General features: G+C 44.5%; 1 protein-coding gene across 2 annotated transcripts in view; it reads right to left on the bottom strand.

Moving 5' to 3' along the window:
* The window catches only part of negr1 (neuronal growth regulator 1), a 441422-nt gene that overhangs the window by 81024 nt on the left and 340506 nt on the right, over positions 1–19892 (bottom strand). For both annotated transcript variants that reach the window (XM_045205313.1, XM_041839104.2), the window contains exons 5-6: positions 6115–6235; positions 4388–4536 (exon numbers count right to left, since the gene is read on the bottom strand). In XM_045205313.1, the coding sequence (XP_045061248.1) occupies positions 4388–4536; positions 6115–6235 (270 nt within the window). The remainder of the gene's footprint in view (positions 1–4387; positions 4537–6114; positions 6236–19892) is intronic.

Here is a 19892-nt window from a genome sequence, read left to right as displayed (position 1 = left end):
TGCCGCACCCATTGCTGACAGGTGTATAGAATCGAGCACACAGCCATGCAATCTCTATAGACAAACATTGGCAGTAGATTGGCCTTACTGAAGAGCTCAGTGACTTTCAACATGGCACCGTCATAGGATGCCACCTTTCCAACAAGTCTGTTCGTCAACATTTTGCCCTGCTAGTGCTTACCCGTTCAACTGTAAGTGCTGTTATTGTGAAGTGGAAACGTCTAGGAGCAACAACGGCTCAGCCACAAAGTGGTAGGCCACACAAGCTCACAGAACGGGACCGTGGAGTGCTGAAGCGCGCAGCACGTAAAAATCGTCTGTCCTCGGTTGCAACACTCACTACTGAGTTCCAAACTGCCTCTGGAAGCAAAGTCAGCACAATAACCGTTCGTTGAGAGCTTCATGAAATGGGTTTCCATGGCGGAGCAGCCGCACACAAGCCTAAAATCACCATGTGCAATGACAAGCGTTGGCTGTAGTGGTGTAAAGCTCACCACCATTGGACTCTGGAGCAGTGGAAACACCATCTCTGGAGTGATGAATCACGCTTCACCATCTGGCAGTCCGACGGACAAATCTGGGTTTGGCGGATGTCAGGAGAACGCTACCTGCCGCAATGCATAGTGCCAACTGTAAAGTTTGTGGAGGAGGAATAATGGTCTGGGGCTATTTTTCATGGTGTGGGCTAGGCCCCTTAGTTCCAGTGAAGGGAAAGCTTAATGCTACAGCATACAATGACATTCTAGACAATTCTGTGCTTCCAACTTTGTGGCAACAGTTTGGGGAAGGTCCTTTCCTGTTTCAGCATGACAATGCCCCCGTGCACAAAGCAAGGTCCATACAGAAATGGTTTGTCGAGATCGGTGTGGAAGAACTTGACTGGCCTGCACAGAGCCCTGACCTCAACCCTTTGGGATGAATTGGAACACTGACTGCGAGCCATGCCTAATCGCCCAACATCAGTGCCCGACCTCACTAATGCTCTCGTGGCTGAATGGAAGCATGTCCCCGCAGCAATGTTCCAACATCTAGTGTAAAGCCTTCCCAAAAGAGTGGAGGCTGTTATAGCAATAAAGTGGGGACCAACTCCATATTAATGCCCATGATTTTGGAATGAGATGTTCGACGAGCAGGTGTCCACATACTTTTGGTCATTTAGTGTATGTAAATTATACTGAACAACAATATAAACGCAACATGTAAAGTGTTGGCCCCATGTTTCATGAGCTGAAATAAAAGATCCCAGATATTTTCCATACACACAAAAAGCTTATTTCTCTCCAATTTTGGGCACAAATTAGTTTACATCCTTGTTAGTGAGCATTTCTCCTTTGCCAAGATAATCCATCCACCTGACAGGTGTGGCATATCAAGAAGCTGATGAAACAGCATGACCATTACACATGTGGACCTTGTGCTGGGGACAATAAAAGGCCACACTAAAATGTGCAGTTTTATTACACAACACAATGCCACAGATGTCTCAAATTTTGAGGGAGTGTGGAATTGGCATGCTGACTGCAGAAATGTCCACCAGAGCGTTTGCCAGATAATTGAATGTTAATTTCTCTACCATAAGCCGCCTCAACGTCGTTGGCAGTACGTCCAACCGGCCTCACAACCGCAGACCGAGTGTAACCACGCCAGCCCAGGAACTCCACATCCAGCTTCGTCACCTGCGGGATCGTCTGAGACCAACCACCTGGACAACTGATGAAACTGAGGAGTATTTCCGTCTGTAATAAAACCCTTTCGTGGGGAAAAACTCATTCTGATTGGCTGGGCCTGGCTCCCTAGTGGGTGGCCTGGCTCCCAAGTGGGCCCACCCATGGCTGCGCCCCTGCCCAGTCATGTGAAATCCATAGATTAGGGCCTAATGAATTAATTTCAATTCAATATTTCCTTATATGAACTGTAACTCAGTAAAATCAATTGTCATATGTTGTGTTTATATTTTTGTTCAGTATACATATTTCTGTATTTCATTTTAAATAAATTAGCAAAAATGTCTAAAAGTTGTCACTTTGTCATTATGGGTCATTGTGTGGAGATGGGTGATTATTATTATTTTTAATCACATTTTTAATTCAGGCTGTAACAGAACACAATTTGGAACAAGTCAAGGGGTTTCTGAAGGCACTTTATATGACATTTATTTGTAGGTATAAAGTCCGATCATATCCACCACTATTTGGTTACATTTTTTGTCCCTTTATGCTCGATGACTCAGGTGTGGTCACAGTATGGTGACAGAGAAAAACAACAACAATAACAACGACAACAACAACAATAACAGACAAGGATACATGGAGAGATGACACAATCCCGGGCGGTGATTGATAAGCATGACAAATGAACAAGGCAGTTATTAGCCCACCAGCCAGTGGAGCCCTGGTTCAACATGGCCGCCAGGAGGAGGTTTTTCAGGAGGAGAATGCGTTACTTTCCCGCTACCAATGTGTCTCTTCTCATTTTGGCCCAGAGCAGTAGGAGGAAGGTTGGGGGTAGACTGCAAAGCTCCTCCAGAGCTAAGCCGAGGTGGGCAGGGGATAAACACTTGACCAATTAAGCTGGAGGAGTCCTCTGAATTGTTGGGGGAGACGGGGACTAAATCTGTGCAGTACTTTGTAAAAGTTCACTTCAGTGACATGAAACACACAGCTTTTTTTATTTATTGAGACTATATACCCGAGAGTGTGATGCAGCAGTGCATGGTGAATAATATAAGACAGGCATTCTGAAAGACAGCCTTGAGTGTTTTTTAAATGTTGAATAGAGTGGATATTGGATATGATTTATCAGTGTGGTGAGTACCCTGTCAAAGGCTTAAGAGTGTCTAAAATGCCAGGGAGGCTCACAACTCTTTGCAGCAGAGACCCTGACTAAATGCAAACTCCAGGGAAACAAAGAACCCACACTTTCTGACACAGACTTGGACAAGCGAACTCAACCACTTTAACAGCACAGTTGGGACACAACAATCCCACAACTCCCACCGACTAGATAGATATCAGTGAAACACTTTGTTTGCAAGACACAAAACGACATACAAGCCCAAAGCTCAGATGTTTGATACTCACCCCTCTTTCCCAACACAACCAAACCATCTGTCATTGGAAATACACTGTGGAAGACTGGTGCAGGATGTCACCTTTTTCATGTTCTCTATGCACTTAAGAATACTATGCATACTGCCTTAATTCACCATGGTACTGTATATTGCTGCAGTTGCTCTCAAATAATTTTTAGAGGTTAAGGTCTGCACTTGAGCAATGTACATTATTATATAATTGAAGTTTCAAATTGATAGGGTTATAATTTGATGTGTCAAGTTTCAACCCTTGGGTGTGATGAAAGGAACTAAACAAAACATAGAATGTACCCAAAGAAAGAAGCATGAACTATGGACGAGCCAAAGATGGCCCAATGCAACAGCCCACAATTTCCCAAGTTTTCCCCAAACACATCAACCCATACTGTCACTGTTGCCATTTAAAATGTACGCCAATGGGCACTTCTTGATTAAATAGGAATTTCTCCTCTCCTCCACCTCATCAATACCTATCGACTGTTACTAGAATAGCAATTTAAAGTCACCCACGGTGATTTCACTCCTTGGTTTGTTGTGTGTGTTTATGTGTGGGCTTTGAGTCGTGCTGCAGGGATTGCTTGGCCTCTCTTCCATTAGTGTTGATCAGAGAGAGAGGGCGAGAGCGAGAAAGAGAGAGGGCGAGAGAGAGAGAGAGAGAGGGCGAGAGAGAGAAGCACGGTTCTGAGGGAACACAGGAATTTGCCTGGCTGTCTATTTTTGGGCCCCGTTGCCACACAGTCTGCCTTTGAGGCCTCGGCAGCGTCGTCACATTAAGATCCCTCCATTTGAGGATCTCACACAGCCCTTTGATGTGGCTCTTTGTGCATGCACAAACAGGAGACTCAAGCACTCCCTTGGCATTCACCACCTATAAGGGTATCTTTCTGTAGAGCAGGGTTTGGTCTGTTAAGGACAGTGTTATTAGAAGGAGCTGCACAAACTAGTGAATAATTGAAATGTACCGGCTAATATTTCATTGCTGAACATATCAAATGGAATTTTCTACATCATGTACTTGATCAAAAATGGTTTTACAGCAAATATTCTCTTTCCTTGTTGCTTCCTTGCTGCTTGCTTGATGTGTGTGGACACACACAAGCAAACACACAAACGCACTCACACACAAACACGTATACTTTAACATATAAAAATATACAAAAATGACTAAATTCATATATCTGCACCAGCAGAAAGGAAGTTGTCAAGCAATCACATCAAAAATACTGTTTCAAAATGCAAGAGCCACCCACAGAACAGGCCCATGTCAGCAATGACAGAGATATCCAGGCTACTTACGAATGAGAGGCACACTGGCGTTGGCCCTTCCCAGGATGTTGGCGGCGACACACGTGTAGTTACCATAGCGATCCTCTGTCATGTTGGTCACTGTGAGGACTGATCTGGAGCTAAGGTTCTTGATGTCAATCCCCTGACCCTTGTTAATCCTGAAATAGAACGGACGACAAATAAAGCTTTCCTTTTCTGAAAATATCGAGGAGGAAGAGGTGAGTCAAGAAGGGAGAAAATATGTATCAACCTCAAATAGGGTCTCTACAGTACTTCATCATCCTCTTCAATACATCAAATTTTCCTTTTGCTGGGCTTATGTCTTTGAGTGTTGTTTTGAAGGACTGCCACAGCAAGATAGAGAGACGACCCTAAGAGTAAGTGTGAACTAGCAGCATGTCACTTATTATTGGCATTCAATGTATAATTGTATGACACGTTTGCCATTATTCCTTTCTAATCAGTTTCTTTAGTTTGTTTTTCTGGTGGCATAAACAATCTGAGATGGCCAGATGAGTTACCTAAGATATGATGTACAATTTAGCCATTGTTCAAATTACCTAAAATATTGAAAAAGTCCAGGGAGAAGACAGGGATGACTCCTATTCTGGCAGCACAGTGGCCTCCTGTATATGCACTTGCGTAGTTTGACTGGCTCACAGTGGCTCTCGGAGTTGAAACGCTACGTATGACCTTATGTCCAGCAAATCTCTGAGCATCTGTTGTTCTCTCCCCCACTGCGATTTCCTCAAATGTTAGTTGAACATTCACTGATCATCTCGGTGGGAGTCTGGGAGCATGCTTGCTTCTCCTCCAGAACGCCACAAAACAAGCATCACTGTCTGTCAGAGCAAAAGCGTTTCTCTTTCAACACCATGAACAGTGAAGCCTCAAAAGAAAGATTTTACTGTCAAAACTGTCTCATTATTTCTGATGCAGACAAACCAGTGGCATGACTGCATTCATACTATAGTGACATCCACACACAGCTAAATGTACTGTGTGGCACTTAACATCTGGGAACACTGAGTGCAGCTTAGCATATAGAAACATCCATGCTCTACCATTACGCAGCGCACACATCCATAATGTCTTTAAGACCTCTATAACTACGAATGTGTCAAGAAAAATGACTTTTCATGTTAAAAGGCTCAAACGTAGAGCTAGGTTTAGGATTAAGTAAACACTAGAATCATGGCAATGTGCCTCCTTAGCTATTAAAATAAATTGAATCCACCCTATAATTACAATTAGCGCAGTGTGAACTGATGATTGAAATTGTGCTCACTAGGAGTGGGTAAATGACGGGTAATGGGAGTAATTTGGTTTCTAAATTCAAGAACAGCCACTTGAATCTACACTGATTGATGTATGTGCTGAGAATGTTTTTAGCTAGTTGATGAGCTACGCAAACATTTAATTAGAAAGCAAGGTGTGGACGTAGTCAAAATTACTTTTCTTATTGGATTAGTTATTACTTATACTTTCCAGGGCCAGACTAGTGACAGTTAGTGCCAGACTAACACATTGTTTACACATTTACTATGTGGTGACATTTGTCATGTGTAAAGAAGTCAAAGATGCTTCAGAACACACTCTACCCTCATTGCATAATGGATCGAACCAATGGAACTAGTTTAGTGCTAATGGTTGGCAACAAATGTGCATCCAACTCTATAAACCCAAAAAACTTTTATTTCCATGGCGAATGACCCAGAGCAATTTGTTTCTCTAACCTTTTCTCTCCCTTGTACCACTCAAATGATGGTGTGGGTACAGCTGCAGCCTCACACCTCAGCAGAGCTGTGCGTCCCAAGCCAACTCCATGGCTTTTCATCTCGTGGATGGCTGGTGCAACTGAAATGAAGAAGAAATAAAAATGTTACAAGGGAGAAACATTATGATATAGAAATACATTCAATAAAAGCCAATTTCCTCAGCTTGAATGTAGTACTGGAACATGGTTTTGGTCCAGATAGGTGTAAGAGGTGAGAAAGGCTTGAAACTTGAAACACAAAACTAGGGTTGCTGGAAACTTTAGATGTTTACAAATAAATTACCAGATTTTTGGTATATGTCAAGGATTTTAGGTAATCTATCACAAGACATCTAGTGGCCTTTTTGGGAACTTCATATTATCATAGGTGTCTGTAATTTTCAAATCAATTAAAATGTTATTTGTCACATGCGCCGAATACAACAGGTGTAGACCTTACCGTGAAATGCTTACTTACAAACCCTTAATCAATAATGCAGTTCAAGAAATAGTTTACTAAGTAAACTAAAGTAAAAAATAAAGTAAAAAGTAACACAATAAAATACCAATAACGAGGCTATATACAGGTGGTACCGGTACCGAGTGTCACGATCGTCAGGAATAGATGAGGACCAAGGCGCAGCGTTGCAGGCAAACATACTCTTTAATTAGAGACACGATCAAAACAACAAATGATACGTGACAGTTCACGGTCTAATATAAACAGACTTGAAACAAAATCCCACAACCACGAATGAAAATCATACAGTTTAAATATGGCTCCCAATCAGAGACAACCAACGACAGCTGACACTCGTTGCCTCTGATTGGGAGTCACTCAGGCAAACATAGAAACAGACGAACTAGAACCCCCAACATAGAAATATAACACATAGATCTACACACCCTGGCTCAACATAACAGTGTCCCCAGAGCCAGGGCGTGACAGTACCCCCCCCTAAAGGCGCCGACTCCGACCGCGTCAACCAAATACCACAGGGGAGGGACCGGGTGGGCACTCCGCCTGGGCGGCGGATCCGGCCCGGGGCCTGATCCCCGCTCCCTCTCCAACCCCCCAAAGTACCCCTGGTCTGGTCTGGCCCTCGCTGGCCGGAGCTGGACTGCACACTGATGGAGCGGATTGCTCTAGCTCCGGCGTAAAACATCTGACCAGTGCCGAACCAGGCACCAGTGGAACAGGCACGGGCCTTGCCGGACTGACGACGCCCACCACTGGCTTGGTGTGGAGAACAGGCCGAGCCGGGCTGACGGAGCGCACCACTGACTTGGTGCGGGGAGCAGGAACGGGCCGAGCCGGGCTGACGAAGCGCACCACTGACTTGGTGCGGGGAGCAGGAACGGGCCGAGCCGGGCTGACGAAGAGCACCACTGACTTGGTGCGGGGAGCAGGAACGGGCCGAGCCGGGCTGACGAAGCGCACCACTGACTTGGTGCGGGGAGCAGGAACGGGCCGAGCCGGGCTGACGAGGCGCACCACTGACTTGGTGCGGGGAGCAGGAACGGGCCGAGCCGGGCTGGACGAAGCGCACCACTGACTTGGTGCGGGGAGCAGGAACGGGCCGAGCAGGGCTGACGGGCGCACCACTGACTTGGGTGCGGGGAGCAGGAACAGACCGGACCGTACTGGGGACACACACCACTGGCCCTACACCGGGATCTGGAACGGGCCGGACCGGACTGGTAACACACCCCAGTACCTCTCGCCGTGCCTCTACACCTTCCATCCCCTCTTCGACCAGTGGCCCCCCGTAACCTGGCGGCCTCCTCTGCCAACCCGCTGGACCGCCTCTATCGCGGCCTCCTGCTGCCCGACGTCGTGAGCCCCCCTAAAAAAATTTCTGGGGGTCTCTCTTCCCCGTGGGCCAGGCCTCTATAGTTCTCGCCCAACTCTCGCTCTTCTGCCTCCAACTCCCGCTATTCAGCTCCTCAATTGGCTTGACCCAGTCGAAGCTCTTCCTCCATTGTTCCCAAGTCCACTCTCTCTGCTCTTCACTCGGCTTGACCCAGTCGAGGCTGCCATGGAGATCTGCTAGGGATTTCCCTGGCGATGGCTCCTCGACTCGCTGCTTGGTCCAGTTGTGGTGGGATTTTCTGTCACGATCGTCAGGAATAGATGAGGACCAAGGCGCAGCGTTGCAGGCAAACATACTCTTTAATTAGAGACACGATCAAAACAACAAACGATACGTGACAGTTCACGGTCTAACATAAACAGACTTGAAACAAAATCCCACAACCACGAATGAAAATCATACAGTTTAAATATGGCTCCCAATCAGAGACAACAAACGACAGCTGACACTCGTTGCCTCTGATTGGGAGTCACTCAGGCAAACATAGAAACAGACGAACTAGAACCCCCAACATAGAAATATAACACATAGATCTACACACCCTGGCTCAACATAACAGTGTCCCCAGAGCCAGGGCGTGACACCGAGTCAATGTGCAGGGGTACAGGATAGTCAAGGTAATTTGTACATGTACAGTGAGGGAAAAAAGTATTTGATCCACTGCTGATTTTGTACGTTTGCCCACTGACAAAGAAATGATCAGTCTATAATTTTAATGGTAGGTTTATTTGAACAGTGAGAGACAGAATAACAATCCAGAAAAACGCATGTCAAAAATGTTATAAATTGATTAGCATTTTAATGAGGGAAATACGTTTTTACCCTCTCATTCAGAAAGATTTCTGGCTCCCAGGTGTCTTTTATACAGGTAACGAGCTGAGATTAGGAGCACACTCATAAAGGGAGTGCTCCTAATCTCAGCTCGTTACCTGTATAAAAGACACCTGTCCACAGAAGCAATCACTCAATCAGATTCCAAACTCTCCACCATGGCCAAGACCAAAGCACTCTCCAAGGATCTCAGGGACAAGATTGTAGACCTACACAAGGCTGGAATGGGCTACAAGACCATCACCAAGCAGCTTGGTGAGAAGGTGACAACAGTTGGTGTGATTATTCGCAAATGGAAAAAAACACAAAAGAACTGTCAATCTCCCTCAGCCTGGAGCTCCATGCAAGATCTCACCTCGTGGAGTTGCAATGATCCTGAGAACGGTGAGGAATCAGCCCAGAACTACACGGGAGGATCTTGTTAATGATCTCAAGGCAGCTGGGACCATAGTCACCAAGAAAACAATTGGTAACACACTGCGCCGTGAAGGACTGAAATCCTGCAGCTCCCGCAAAGTCCCCCTCCTCAAGAAAGCACATATACAGGGCCGTCTGAAGTTTGCCAATGAACATCTGAATGATTCAGAGGAGAACTGGGTGAAAGTGTTGTGGTCAGATGAGACCAAAATCAAGCTCTTTGGCATCAACTCAACTCGTCGTGTTTGGAGGAGGAGGAATGCTGCCTATGACCCCAAGAACACCATCCCCACCGTCAAACATGGAGGTGGAAACATTATGCTTTGGGGGTGGTTTTCTGCTAAGGGGACAGGACAACTTCACCGCATCAAAGGGACGATGGACGGGGCCATGTACCGTCAAATCTTGGGTGAGAACCTCCTTCCCTCAGCCAGGGCATTGAAAATGGGTCGTGGATGGGTATTCCAGCATGACAATGACGCAAAACACACGGCCAAGGCAAGAAAGGAGTGGCTCAAGAATAAGCACATTAAGGTCCTGGAGTGGCCTAGCCAGTGTCCAGACCTTAATCCCATAGAACATCTGTGGAGGGAGCTGAAGGTTCGAGTTGCCAAACATCAGCCTCAAAACCTTAATGACTTGGAGAAGATCTGCAAAGAGGAGTGGAACAAAATCCCTCCTGAGATGTGTGCAAACCTGGTGGCCAACTACAAGAAACGTCTGACCTCTGTGATTGCCAACAAGGGTTTTGCCACCAAGTACTAAGTCATGTTTTGCAAGGGGTCAAATACTTATTTCCCTCATTAAAATGCAAATCAATTTATAACATTTATGACATGCATTTTTCTGGATTTTTTTGTTATTATTCTGTCTCTCACTGTTCAACTAAACCTACCATTAAAATTATAGACTGATCATGTCTTTGTCAGTGGGCAAACGTACAAAATCAGCAGGGGATCAAATACTTTTTTCCCTCACTGTAGGTAGGGGTAAGGTGACTATGCATAGATAATAAACAGCTAGTAGCAGCAGTGTAAAAACAAAGGGGGTGGGGAATAGTCCGGGTGGCCATTTGATTAATTGTTCAGCAGTCTTATGACTTGGGGGTAGAAGCTGTTAAGGAGCCTTTTGGACCTAGACTTGGCGCTCCGGTACCGCTTGCTGTGCGGTAGCAGAGAGAATAGTCTGTGACCTGGGTGACAGGAGTCGTTGACAACTTATGGGACCTTCCTCTGACACAGCCTAGTATATAGGTCCTGGATGGCAGGAAGCTTGGCCCCAGTGATGTACTGGGCCATAAACACTACCATCTGTAGCGCCTTACGGTCGGATGCCGAGCAGTTGCCATACCAGGCGGTGATGCAACCGGTCAGGATGCGCTCAATGTTACAGCTGTAGAACTTTTTGAGGATCTGGGAACCCATGCCAAATCTTTTCAGTCTCCTGAGGGGGAAAAGGTGTTGTCGTGCCCTCTTCACGACTGTCTTGGTGTGTTTGGACCATGATAGTTTGTTGGGGATGTGGACACCAAGGAACTTGAAACTCTCGACACACTCCACTACAGCCCTGTCGATGTGAATGGGGACGTGTTCGGCACTCCATTTCCTGTAGTCCACAATCAGCTCCTTTGTCTTGCTCACGTTGAGGCAGAAGTTGTTGTCCTGAAACCACACTGCCAGGTCTCTGACCACCTCCCTATAGGCTGTCTCATCGTTGTCGGTGATCAGGCCTACCACTGTTGTGTCGTCAGCAAACTTAATGAGTGAACAGGGAGTACAGGAGGGGACTAAGCATGCACCCCTGAGGGGCCCCTGTGTTGAGGACCAGCGTGGCAGATGTTTTGTTGCCTACCCTTACCACCTGGTGGCGGCCCGTTAGGATGTCCATGATCCAGTTGCACAGGGAGGTGTTTAGTCCCAGGGTCCTTAGCTTAGTGATGAGCTTCGTGAGCACTATGGTGTTGAACGCTGAGCTGTAGTCAATGAACAGCATTCTCACATAGGTGTTCCTTTTGTTCAGGTGGGAAAGGGCAGTGTGGAGTGCAATTGAGATTGCGTAATCTGTGGATCTGTTGGGGTGGTATGCGTATTGAAGTGGGTCTAGGGTTTCCGGGATGATGGTGTTGATGTGAGCCATGTCCAGCCTTTCAAAGCACTTCATGGCTACCAACGTGAGTGCTACGGGGCGGTAGTCATTTAGGCAGGGTACCTTCACTTTCTTGGGGACAGGGACTATGGTGGTCTGTTTGAAACATGTAGGTATTACATACTCAGTCAGGGAGAGGTTGAAAATAAGTGAAGACACTTGCCAGTTGGTCCGTGCATGCTCTGAGTACACATCCTGATAATCCATCTGGCCCCGCGGCCTTGTGAATGTTGACCTGTTTAAAGGTCTTGCTCACATCGGCTACGGAGAGCGTGATCACACACTCACCCGGAACAGCTGGTGCTCTCATGCATGCTTCAGTGTTGCTTGCCTCGAAGCGAGCATAGAAGTAATTTAGCTCGTCTGGTAGGCTCGTATCACTGGGCAGCTCGTGGCTGTGCTTCCCTTTGTAGTCTGTAATAGTTTGCAAACCCTGCCACATCCGACGAGCGTCGGAACCGGTTTAGTATGATTCAATCTTAGTCCTGCATTGACCCTTTGCCTGTTTGATGGTTCGTCGGGGGCATAGAGGGATTTCTTATAAGCGTCCGGGTTAGAGTCCAGCTTCTTGAAAGTGGCAGCTGTTCCCCTTAGCTCAGTGCGGATGTTGCCTGTAATCCATGGCTTCTGGTTGGGGTATGTACGTACGGTCACCGTGGGGACAACATCATCGATGCACTTACTGATGTGGTGTCCTCCTCAATGCCTGTGATGCATGTGATAGAAGGAGTCAGGAGCAGGAGAGTAATACGCATCCAAAAAGTTTATTCCGTCGATAAACAGTTGCGCAAGCATGCGACAACAACACTCAGGCACAGGGGAAATATCTACCCTGGCAACAACAAGGTAAGGGTAGCTCAACCGAGCTACACACAGCTCACAACAAACAATTACCCACACAGACAAGGAAGCAGAGGGAACACTTATACAATGACTAATTGGGGATAAGGACCAGGTGTGTGTGATTAATTAGACAAGACTAGTGGAGTGATGATAAATGGATCGGCAGCAGCTAGTAAGCCGGTGACGACGAACGCCGAAACCTGCCCGAACAAGGAGGGGAGGCAGCCTCGGCGGAAGTCGTGACAATGCCATCGGAAGAATCCCAGAATATATTCCAGTCTGTGCTAGCAAAACAGTCCTGTAGCTTAGAATCTGCGTCATCTGACCACTTCCGTATTGAGCGAGTCACTGGTACTTCCTGCTTAGTTTTTGCTTGTAAGCAGGAATAAGGAGGATAGAATTACGGTCAGATTTCTCAAATGGAGGGTGAGGGATAGCTTTGTATGCATCTCTGTGTGTGGAGTAAAGGTGGTCTAGAGTTTTTTTTCCCTCTGTGAGATGTGAGATGCTAGTAGAAATTAGTTCAAACGGATTTAAGTTTTCCTGCATTAAAGACCCCGGCCACTAGGAGTTATTACATTGTAGAATAATACTGAAGTCATCAAAACTATGAAATAACACATATGGAATCATGTAGTAACCAAAAAAAGTGTAAAACAAATCAAAATGCCACCCTTTGCCTTGATGACAGATTTGCACACTATTGGCATTCTCTCAACCAGCTTCACCTGGAATGCTTTTCCAACAGTCTTCAAGGTGTTCCCACATATGCTGAGCACTTGTTGCTGCTTTTCCTTCACTCTGCGGTCCGACTCATCCAAGACCATCTCAATTTGGTTGAGGTCAGGGGATTGTGGAGGCCAGGTAATCTGATGCAGCACTAAATCACTCTCCTTCTTGGTAAAATAGCCCTCACACAGACAGTATCACCAGCAAAGCACCCCCACACCATAACACTCCTCCTCCAAGCTTTACGGTGGGAAATACACATGCGGAGATCATCCGTTCAACCACACCACGTCTCACAAAGACACGGCAGTTGGAATCAGAAATCTCCAATTTGGACTCCAGACCGAAGGACAAATATCCAAAGGTCTAATGTCCATTGCTCGTGTTTCTTGGCCCAAGCAAGTCTCTTCTTATTATTGGTGTCCTTTAGTAGTGGTTTCTTTGCAGCAATTCGACCACGAAGGCCTGATTCACACACTCTCCTCTGAACAGTTGATGTTGAGATGTGTTTGTTTCTTGAACTCTGTGAAGCTTTATTTGCACTGTAATTTCTGAGGCTGGTAACTCTAATGGACTTATGCTCTGCAGCAGAGGTAACTCTGGGTCTTCCATTCCTGTGGCGGTCCTCATGAGAGCCAGTTTCATTATAGCGCTTGATGGTTTTTGTGTTTGCACTTGAATAAACTTTTAAAGTTCTTGACATTTTCCGTATTGACTGACCTTCATGTCTTAAAGTAATGATGGACTGTCATTTCTCTTTGCTTATTTGAACTGTTCTTGCCATAATATGGACATGTTATTTTACCAAATAGGGCTATCTTCTGTATACCCCCCTACCTTGTCACAGCACAACTGATTGGCTCAAACACATTAAGAAGGAAAGAAATTCCACAAATTAACTTTTAAGAAGGCACACCTTTTAATTGAAATGCATTCCAGGTGACTACATCGTTAAGCTGGTTGAGAGAATGCCAAGAGTGTGCAAAGCTGTCATCAAGGCAAAGGGTGGCTATTTGAAGAATCTCAAATATAAAATATATTTTGATTTGTTTAACACTTTTTTGGTTACTACATGATTCCATATGTGTTATTTCATAGTTTTGATGTCTTCACTATTATTCTACAATGTAGAAAATAGTAAAAAATTTAGAAAACCCTTGAATGAGTAGGTGTTCTAAAACCTTTGACCGGTAGTGTATGAATAAATATTTTAAAAGTTATTCAAGTATATATTACTAAGGTTACGATAGATTGCCATAGATTTGTTTTTAATTACCAAAATGACTGACGTTTCTGGTAACTTTGGTAAACTACCAGTAGCTTTGTAACCCAACACAAAACATAGCGACCACACTGTGGTCAGTGTGCATATTTAATGTTAACGCTACTGAGGCAGTGGGAAGGAAAAAAGCATCCATCCCAAGGGTTAGGAAAATGAAATGAATTGCATGGTGATAAATTGCTTAATGGAAGTTCAAAAGACTGAATGGCAGAGGCAGGTTCTGTGAATACAAAATGAGTCTCCTTTCATGTGCCGAGACGCGGTGTAAATCTCTTTGCCAATGTCAGGGAGGCAGCTTTAACTATGGACGCTTTCTCAAGCAGCCAGGGCTTTTTGTATTTAAAATATTTACAGAGCTTAAAGTAACACAGTCTTGAAAGGAAGAATGTAATTGCTAGATTGAAATCATATAGAATTCACACAAAGCATTTGGTTGAATCTAAATTAGTATGTGACGACAGTGGTTGGCCACTGAAATTATAACAATCACCACATAAAATAGGCTTTTTCTTTTCACTTTTTTATTTGTATTTATCATCAACTTTTAACATAATGTTCAATTCTTCTCACTCTTTTATGGTTAGTGGGGTAAAAGCACATCGTGCACAATATGTAAATAAAAAGCAGTACATATACATTGGCAATGTTCCTAATGCAGACAATATTTCCTTCTCACAGGGGTCTTCTGTGGGTCAGTGAAAACAGGTACCATCTATCCTACTCCATACAAATAATACAAACCATTCCAAATATGTCCCTTGAGAAGTGTTAGTCACTGAACTGCTGATTCAAAAGGCATATGAAAGGGACAGACGTCAGTGCCACACTACTGTTGTGATGTTAGTGGTGAATATGAATCAGTGTAGCACTCAAGCTACACAATGACCAAGTGAGTAGCATTGGTTTGGGGTTATACGATTGTCTACGGCAGTTTGGTCTAGTGGCCAGTAAGAATGCAAAGTCAACATGCAAAACAAGGTTGAGGTCAGAACATACTGTTTTACCGAAAGTAAACAGAAGCACATAGGGTGACTGAAAGAAAAACACAAATCCACTTAGGATTTGCTGGCTAGCATTCAATCACATGCCATGTCTGAATCTGAGTTATGGTATATTCCCCACTATTGAGTCTTTGAGAATCACCTGCCAGTCAGTCACGACCAGTCTGTGTTCTGTTCAGGGGGAGATTTGGCAGGGCACACTCAAACCTTTATTTCCAATTGCATTTGTGAAGTGCCCCTGCACAACCTCCTCCACAATGGAGACTGTCCTGTGATAGTACCTCTCGAAGGTGCTGCCTCATGTCACACTCAAGCAGGAAAAATACATATTCACCCTCGGGAGATGCTGCTGAAATGCCTGTTCTTATAGAGTACCACAGCATGAGTCATAATACCCATAAAACCTAGCGGTCAAACAAGGAAATGGTTCCAATAGTTTTTCCACCATTCATTTTCCCCATAGGGAATTTTAGAAACACTTAAAATAAGGGCTATGTTTTGTGTAGGCTTACCCTGGCGTGACGTTTTTATAACCGCGTAAATCTCTCTAGGACAAGGTGACTTTTATCAATATATTCGCCTGAATTTACCCCCCAATAATGACATGCTAATTTACTTCTAATCATAAAGAACTACAAATGCTATGATGATCTGGACGAGACTGCTGAATCGAGGCAAAGGTAAAAATCTTTGGATTAATTATCTTATGTTAGCTAAATTTAGTCATGAATAAATTGGCTACATTTCTTTAAACTGACAATTCCTTGAACTGACTTGTGCACACTTTTAATTGACACAATACCTGTTAGCAAAGGTGTCAGCTAGAGGAGCTTGCAGGTATTTGTAGTCTTGCATGACGTCTACTTTAATGCTAATTAGCATTTTTGAATCTGAGAGTAAATGAGCCGAATATATTGATCCAAGAGAGATTTACATGGTTATCAAAACTTCACGCAAGAGTAAGCCTCCACGAAACACAACCCTTATTTTAAGTGTTTCTAAAATTCCCTATGGAAAAATGATTGGAACCATCTGCCTGTTTGACTGCTAGGTTTTATGGGTATTATAACACCTCCACTGTGGGGCTCTATTGAGACAAATCACCAGTACAGAACATATTTTTCAAGGACTCATGTTCTTCTGAAAGAGCAGGGCACTCCATATACAGGTGTGTGCTTGTGTTCTTCGAGCAAGTTCATACTGTGCATACCCTATAATGAATATGCTACCTTTCTTGGCACTACATATCATTGCTGACATCAACAGTCCACTTAGACAGATGAGGCGTGATAAGAAAGATGCATTGCAACGCCGAAGGGTGTGTGCGAGTGTGTGCAAATCTTTCACGTGGAATCCTTATAAACATAGTACTGTGCATGCAGTTTGTATATGTTGATTTCCTGTTCTTGCGTGTCTTACCTCTGCATCCCTACGCCTCTGTACTCTGGAGAAGGGAGACCTAAGATTGCAAATCTAGTGGGCAAGTGAGACAGGGACTTTTCCTGGTAATCTATCACAGGGATTGGTGCTGTGTTGAGGGGTATTGGCAGGTGCTTGGCAGGCTGCCTGTGTGTGTGTGTGTGTGTGTGTGTGGACACGCGTGCTTGCATTTGTGTCTGTCTGTCAGTGTGTGTATGTGTGGACACGCGTGCTTGCGTTTGTGTCTGTGTGGACATGCATATGTGTGGAGAGAAGGTAGAGAGCTGGGGCTGTGTATTGGGCTGTGATGGATCTGCAAGGCGCTAACACCCTGCCTCTATCTCACAGCTGGATCTGGACCTCTGGAAGGCCCGCTCCTTTAATTACAAACAACATTAGCAATAACCGCACCATAAAGAAAGGCAACAAAGCAATTATAGCCTCTACCAGCACTATCTCAGCAGAACAGCAGAAACTAAACTACAGAGAGAAACGGGACTCTCTAGATGCAGTAACAAAGAGTCAAAACACCTAGTTGTTTCAACGGTTTAGAAAACACCCACAAACTCCTGAGCCCCAAATACACTGGAATAGGAAACCTGGGTTTGCCTTTAGTGTATGCCAAGGTTATCAGACCCCTGGTCCAGAGGTGGGTCTAACCCTGATCTTACCTGGATCTGCCTTAGTGTATAAGGGGAAGCCTGGATTCTCATCAGTCTCCCTACAGATCCTGAACCGGGCCATACCTTCTATGGAGTAAAACAATAAGAACGTAATGGTGTACCATTCTACCACAGTAAGAGATGTGCATATACTGTACTTTGCAGACATACCTGGGTTCCTAGTCCATTGTGTTTGTGGCTATGATTTCAGAAAACCTTTGTCTCTAAACCGTTGTGTGGAGTTTGGATGAACAAGGGGCCCTAGATTCATATCAGTCCTAAGCAAACGTGAACAATGTCACTCAATACTCAGGGAGAGATAAAGGCAGAAGACAGCCAAGGGGTCTACAACATCTGCAGAAATGGAAGCCAATAACAAGAGTGACTAAATCAATCGCAGTATGCCAATGCTAAGAGCCTTGCCAAGTCCTCATAATCCTCCACTGGTGTCATTGTGCGGGGCCATTGATTAACATGCATTTGAAAGGTCTCTGTGACCTGCCTGTCAGTACAAACACACATCCCCTCCCATTGTGGGCTACATTAGAGACAGCGGTGGACACAATAGTGGAGGCAGCACCAACACTAAGAACGCACAGACCACGAAGTCTGTGACATTTTCAAAGCAGTGCAATAAAGCCTCCCACTTATGTACCTGCCAGTGTCTGTGCCTCACAACTAGCATCCATTTGAGTAAAATATCTTTGAAGATTTTTTTGGGGAGATTTTAATGTGTTGTATTTATTTTTGCTGAACTGTTAACAATGTTTCAGCACTGATTTGTGCATTCAAAAACCTAAATGCCCAGATTCAGTATGAATATCAAAAATATGATGTCTACTAATATATTCCTGGGCAATGACTCCCCAGAACATAAACAAAAAACATAAAATCCAGTGCCATTTTAATAATTTCAATTTGAGCCAGCTGGCATGTTCTTCATCATCATATATTGTGTCTAAATACAGGTTGAGCATTTTTGGAGAGTAATGCAAAGTAGTGCACAAAAAATCATGAAGGCCCAATAATCCAGGTAATTTAGTGGCTGGAGAGCGCCGTAGCTTTGCTGTTAATCACGGCTGAGGTCCAGGAATAGCACAACCTCCATGAATAATAGGTGCTGCAGGGCCTCCTCTGTTTGACAAATTGCAAGTTGCAGGTGGATCATAAAGCAACTTCCCATTAGATTTACATTATACAGGCCGTGTCACCAAAACAAAGATGATGTGTACAATAGAACAGCAGCTATACAATATGGTGAACACACACATACATTATCAATACATTGTTTAACCTCTCTCTGTTTAATATTAATGGTTGATGTTGAACTGCAACCGTTTTGCCGCTCAGTAGCATTAAGGGCTCCTCCGTGTAGTCGCATTAAGTGTTCCTTGATATTGTATCCCAGAAATATATTGAACAAAAATATAAACGCAACATGCAACAATTTCAAAGATTTTACTGAGTTACAGTTCATATAAGGAAATAAGTCAATTGAAATAATTCATTAGGCCCTAATCTATGGATTTCACATGACTGGGAATACAGATATGCATCTGTTGATCACAGATACCTTTAAGAAAAAAGTAGGGACGTGGATCAGAGAACAAGTGATAGTATTCAATAATGGCGCCGGAGGGGATGGCTGCCGTTTTAAAGGCTCCTAACCAACTGTGCTATTTGTTGTGTGTTTTTTTCACATTGTTTGTAACTTATTTTGTACCTAAAGTTGCTGCAACCGTCTCTTATGACCGGAAATAGCTTCTGGACATATGAACAGCGATTATTCACCTCGAACTGGATGAAGATTTTTTCTTTAATGAGTCCGACGCGAAGGATATACTACTTTCAGGAGAACAGGCCCAAATCCCCGTCATTGGTGTGAAGAAAAGGCAAAGATACAGAGGGAGAAGGTCAGGGTGACTTGTTAGGATTTGTAGGCGAGTGAGTAAATCGCCATTACCCTCGGCTCTATTGGCCAACGTACAATCACTGGAAAATAAACTTGATGATCTACGATCGAGACTATCCTACCAACGGGACATTAAAAACTGTAATATCTTATGTTTCACCGAGTCGTGGCTGAACGACGACATGGATAATATAGAACTGGCTGTGTTTTCGGTGCATCGGCAGGACAGAGTAGCTACGTCTGGTAAGATGAGGGGCGGTGGTGTGTGTCTATTTGTCTAATATTAAAGAATTCTCGAGGTATTACTCGCCTGAGAACACCACATGATAAGCTGTAGACAACACTATCTACCAAGAGAATTCTCATCTATATTATTCGTAGCCGTCTATTTACCACCACAAACCGATGTTGGCACTAAGACCGCACTCAACGAGCTGTATAAGGCCATAAGCAAACAAGAAAATGCTGATCCAGAGGCGGCGCTCCTAGTGACCGGGGATTTTAATGCAGGCAAACTTAAATCCGTTCTACCTAATTTCTACCAGCATGTCACATGTGCAACCAGAGAAAAAGAAACTCTAGCCCATCTTTACTCCACACACAGATATGCATACAAAGCTCTCCCTCGCCCTCCATTTGGCAA

Source organism: Coregonus clupeaformis, chromosome 20 (assembly GCF_020615455.1).
Source record: "Coregonus clupeaformis isolate EN_2021a chromosome 20, ASM2061545v1, whole genome shotgun sequence".
In the NCBI taxonomy this organism is placed as follows: Eukaryota; Metazoa; Chordata; class Actinopteri; order Salmoniformes; family Salmonidae; genus Coregonus; species Coregonus clupeaformis.
Note: the sequence above shows the minus strand (reverse complement) of the source record. Positions and strands in the feature narration are given on the sequence as shown.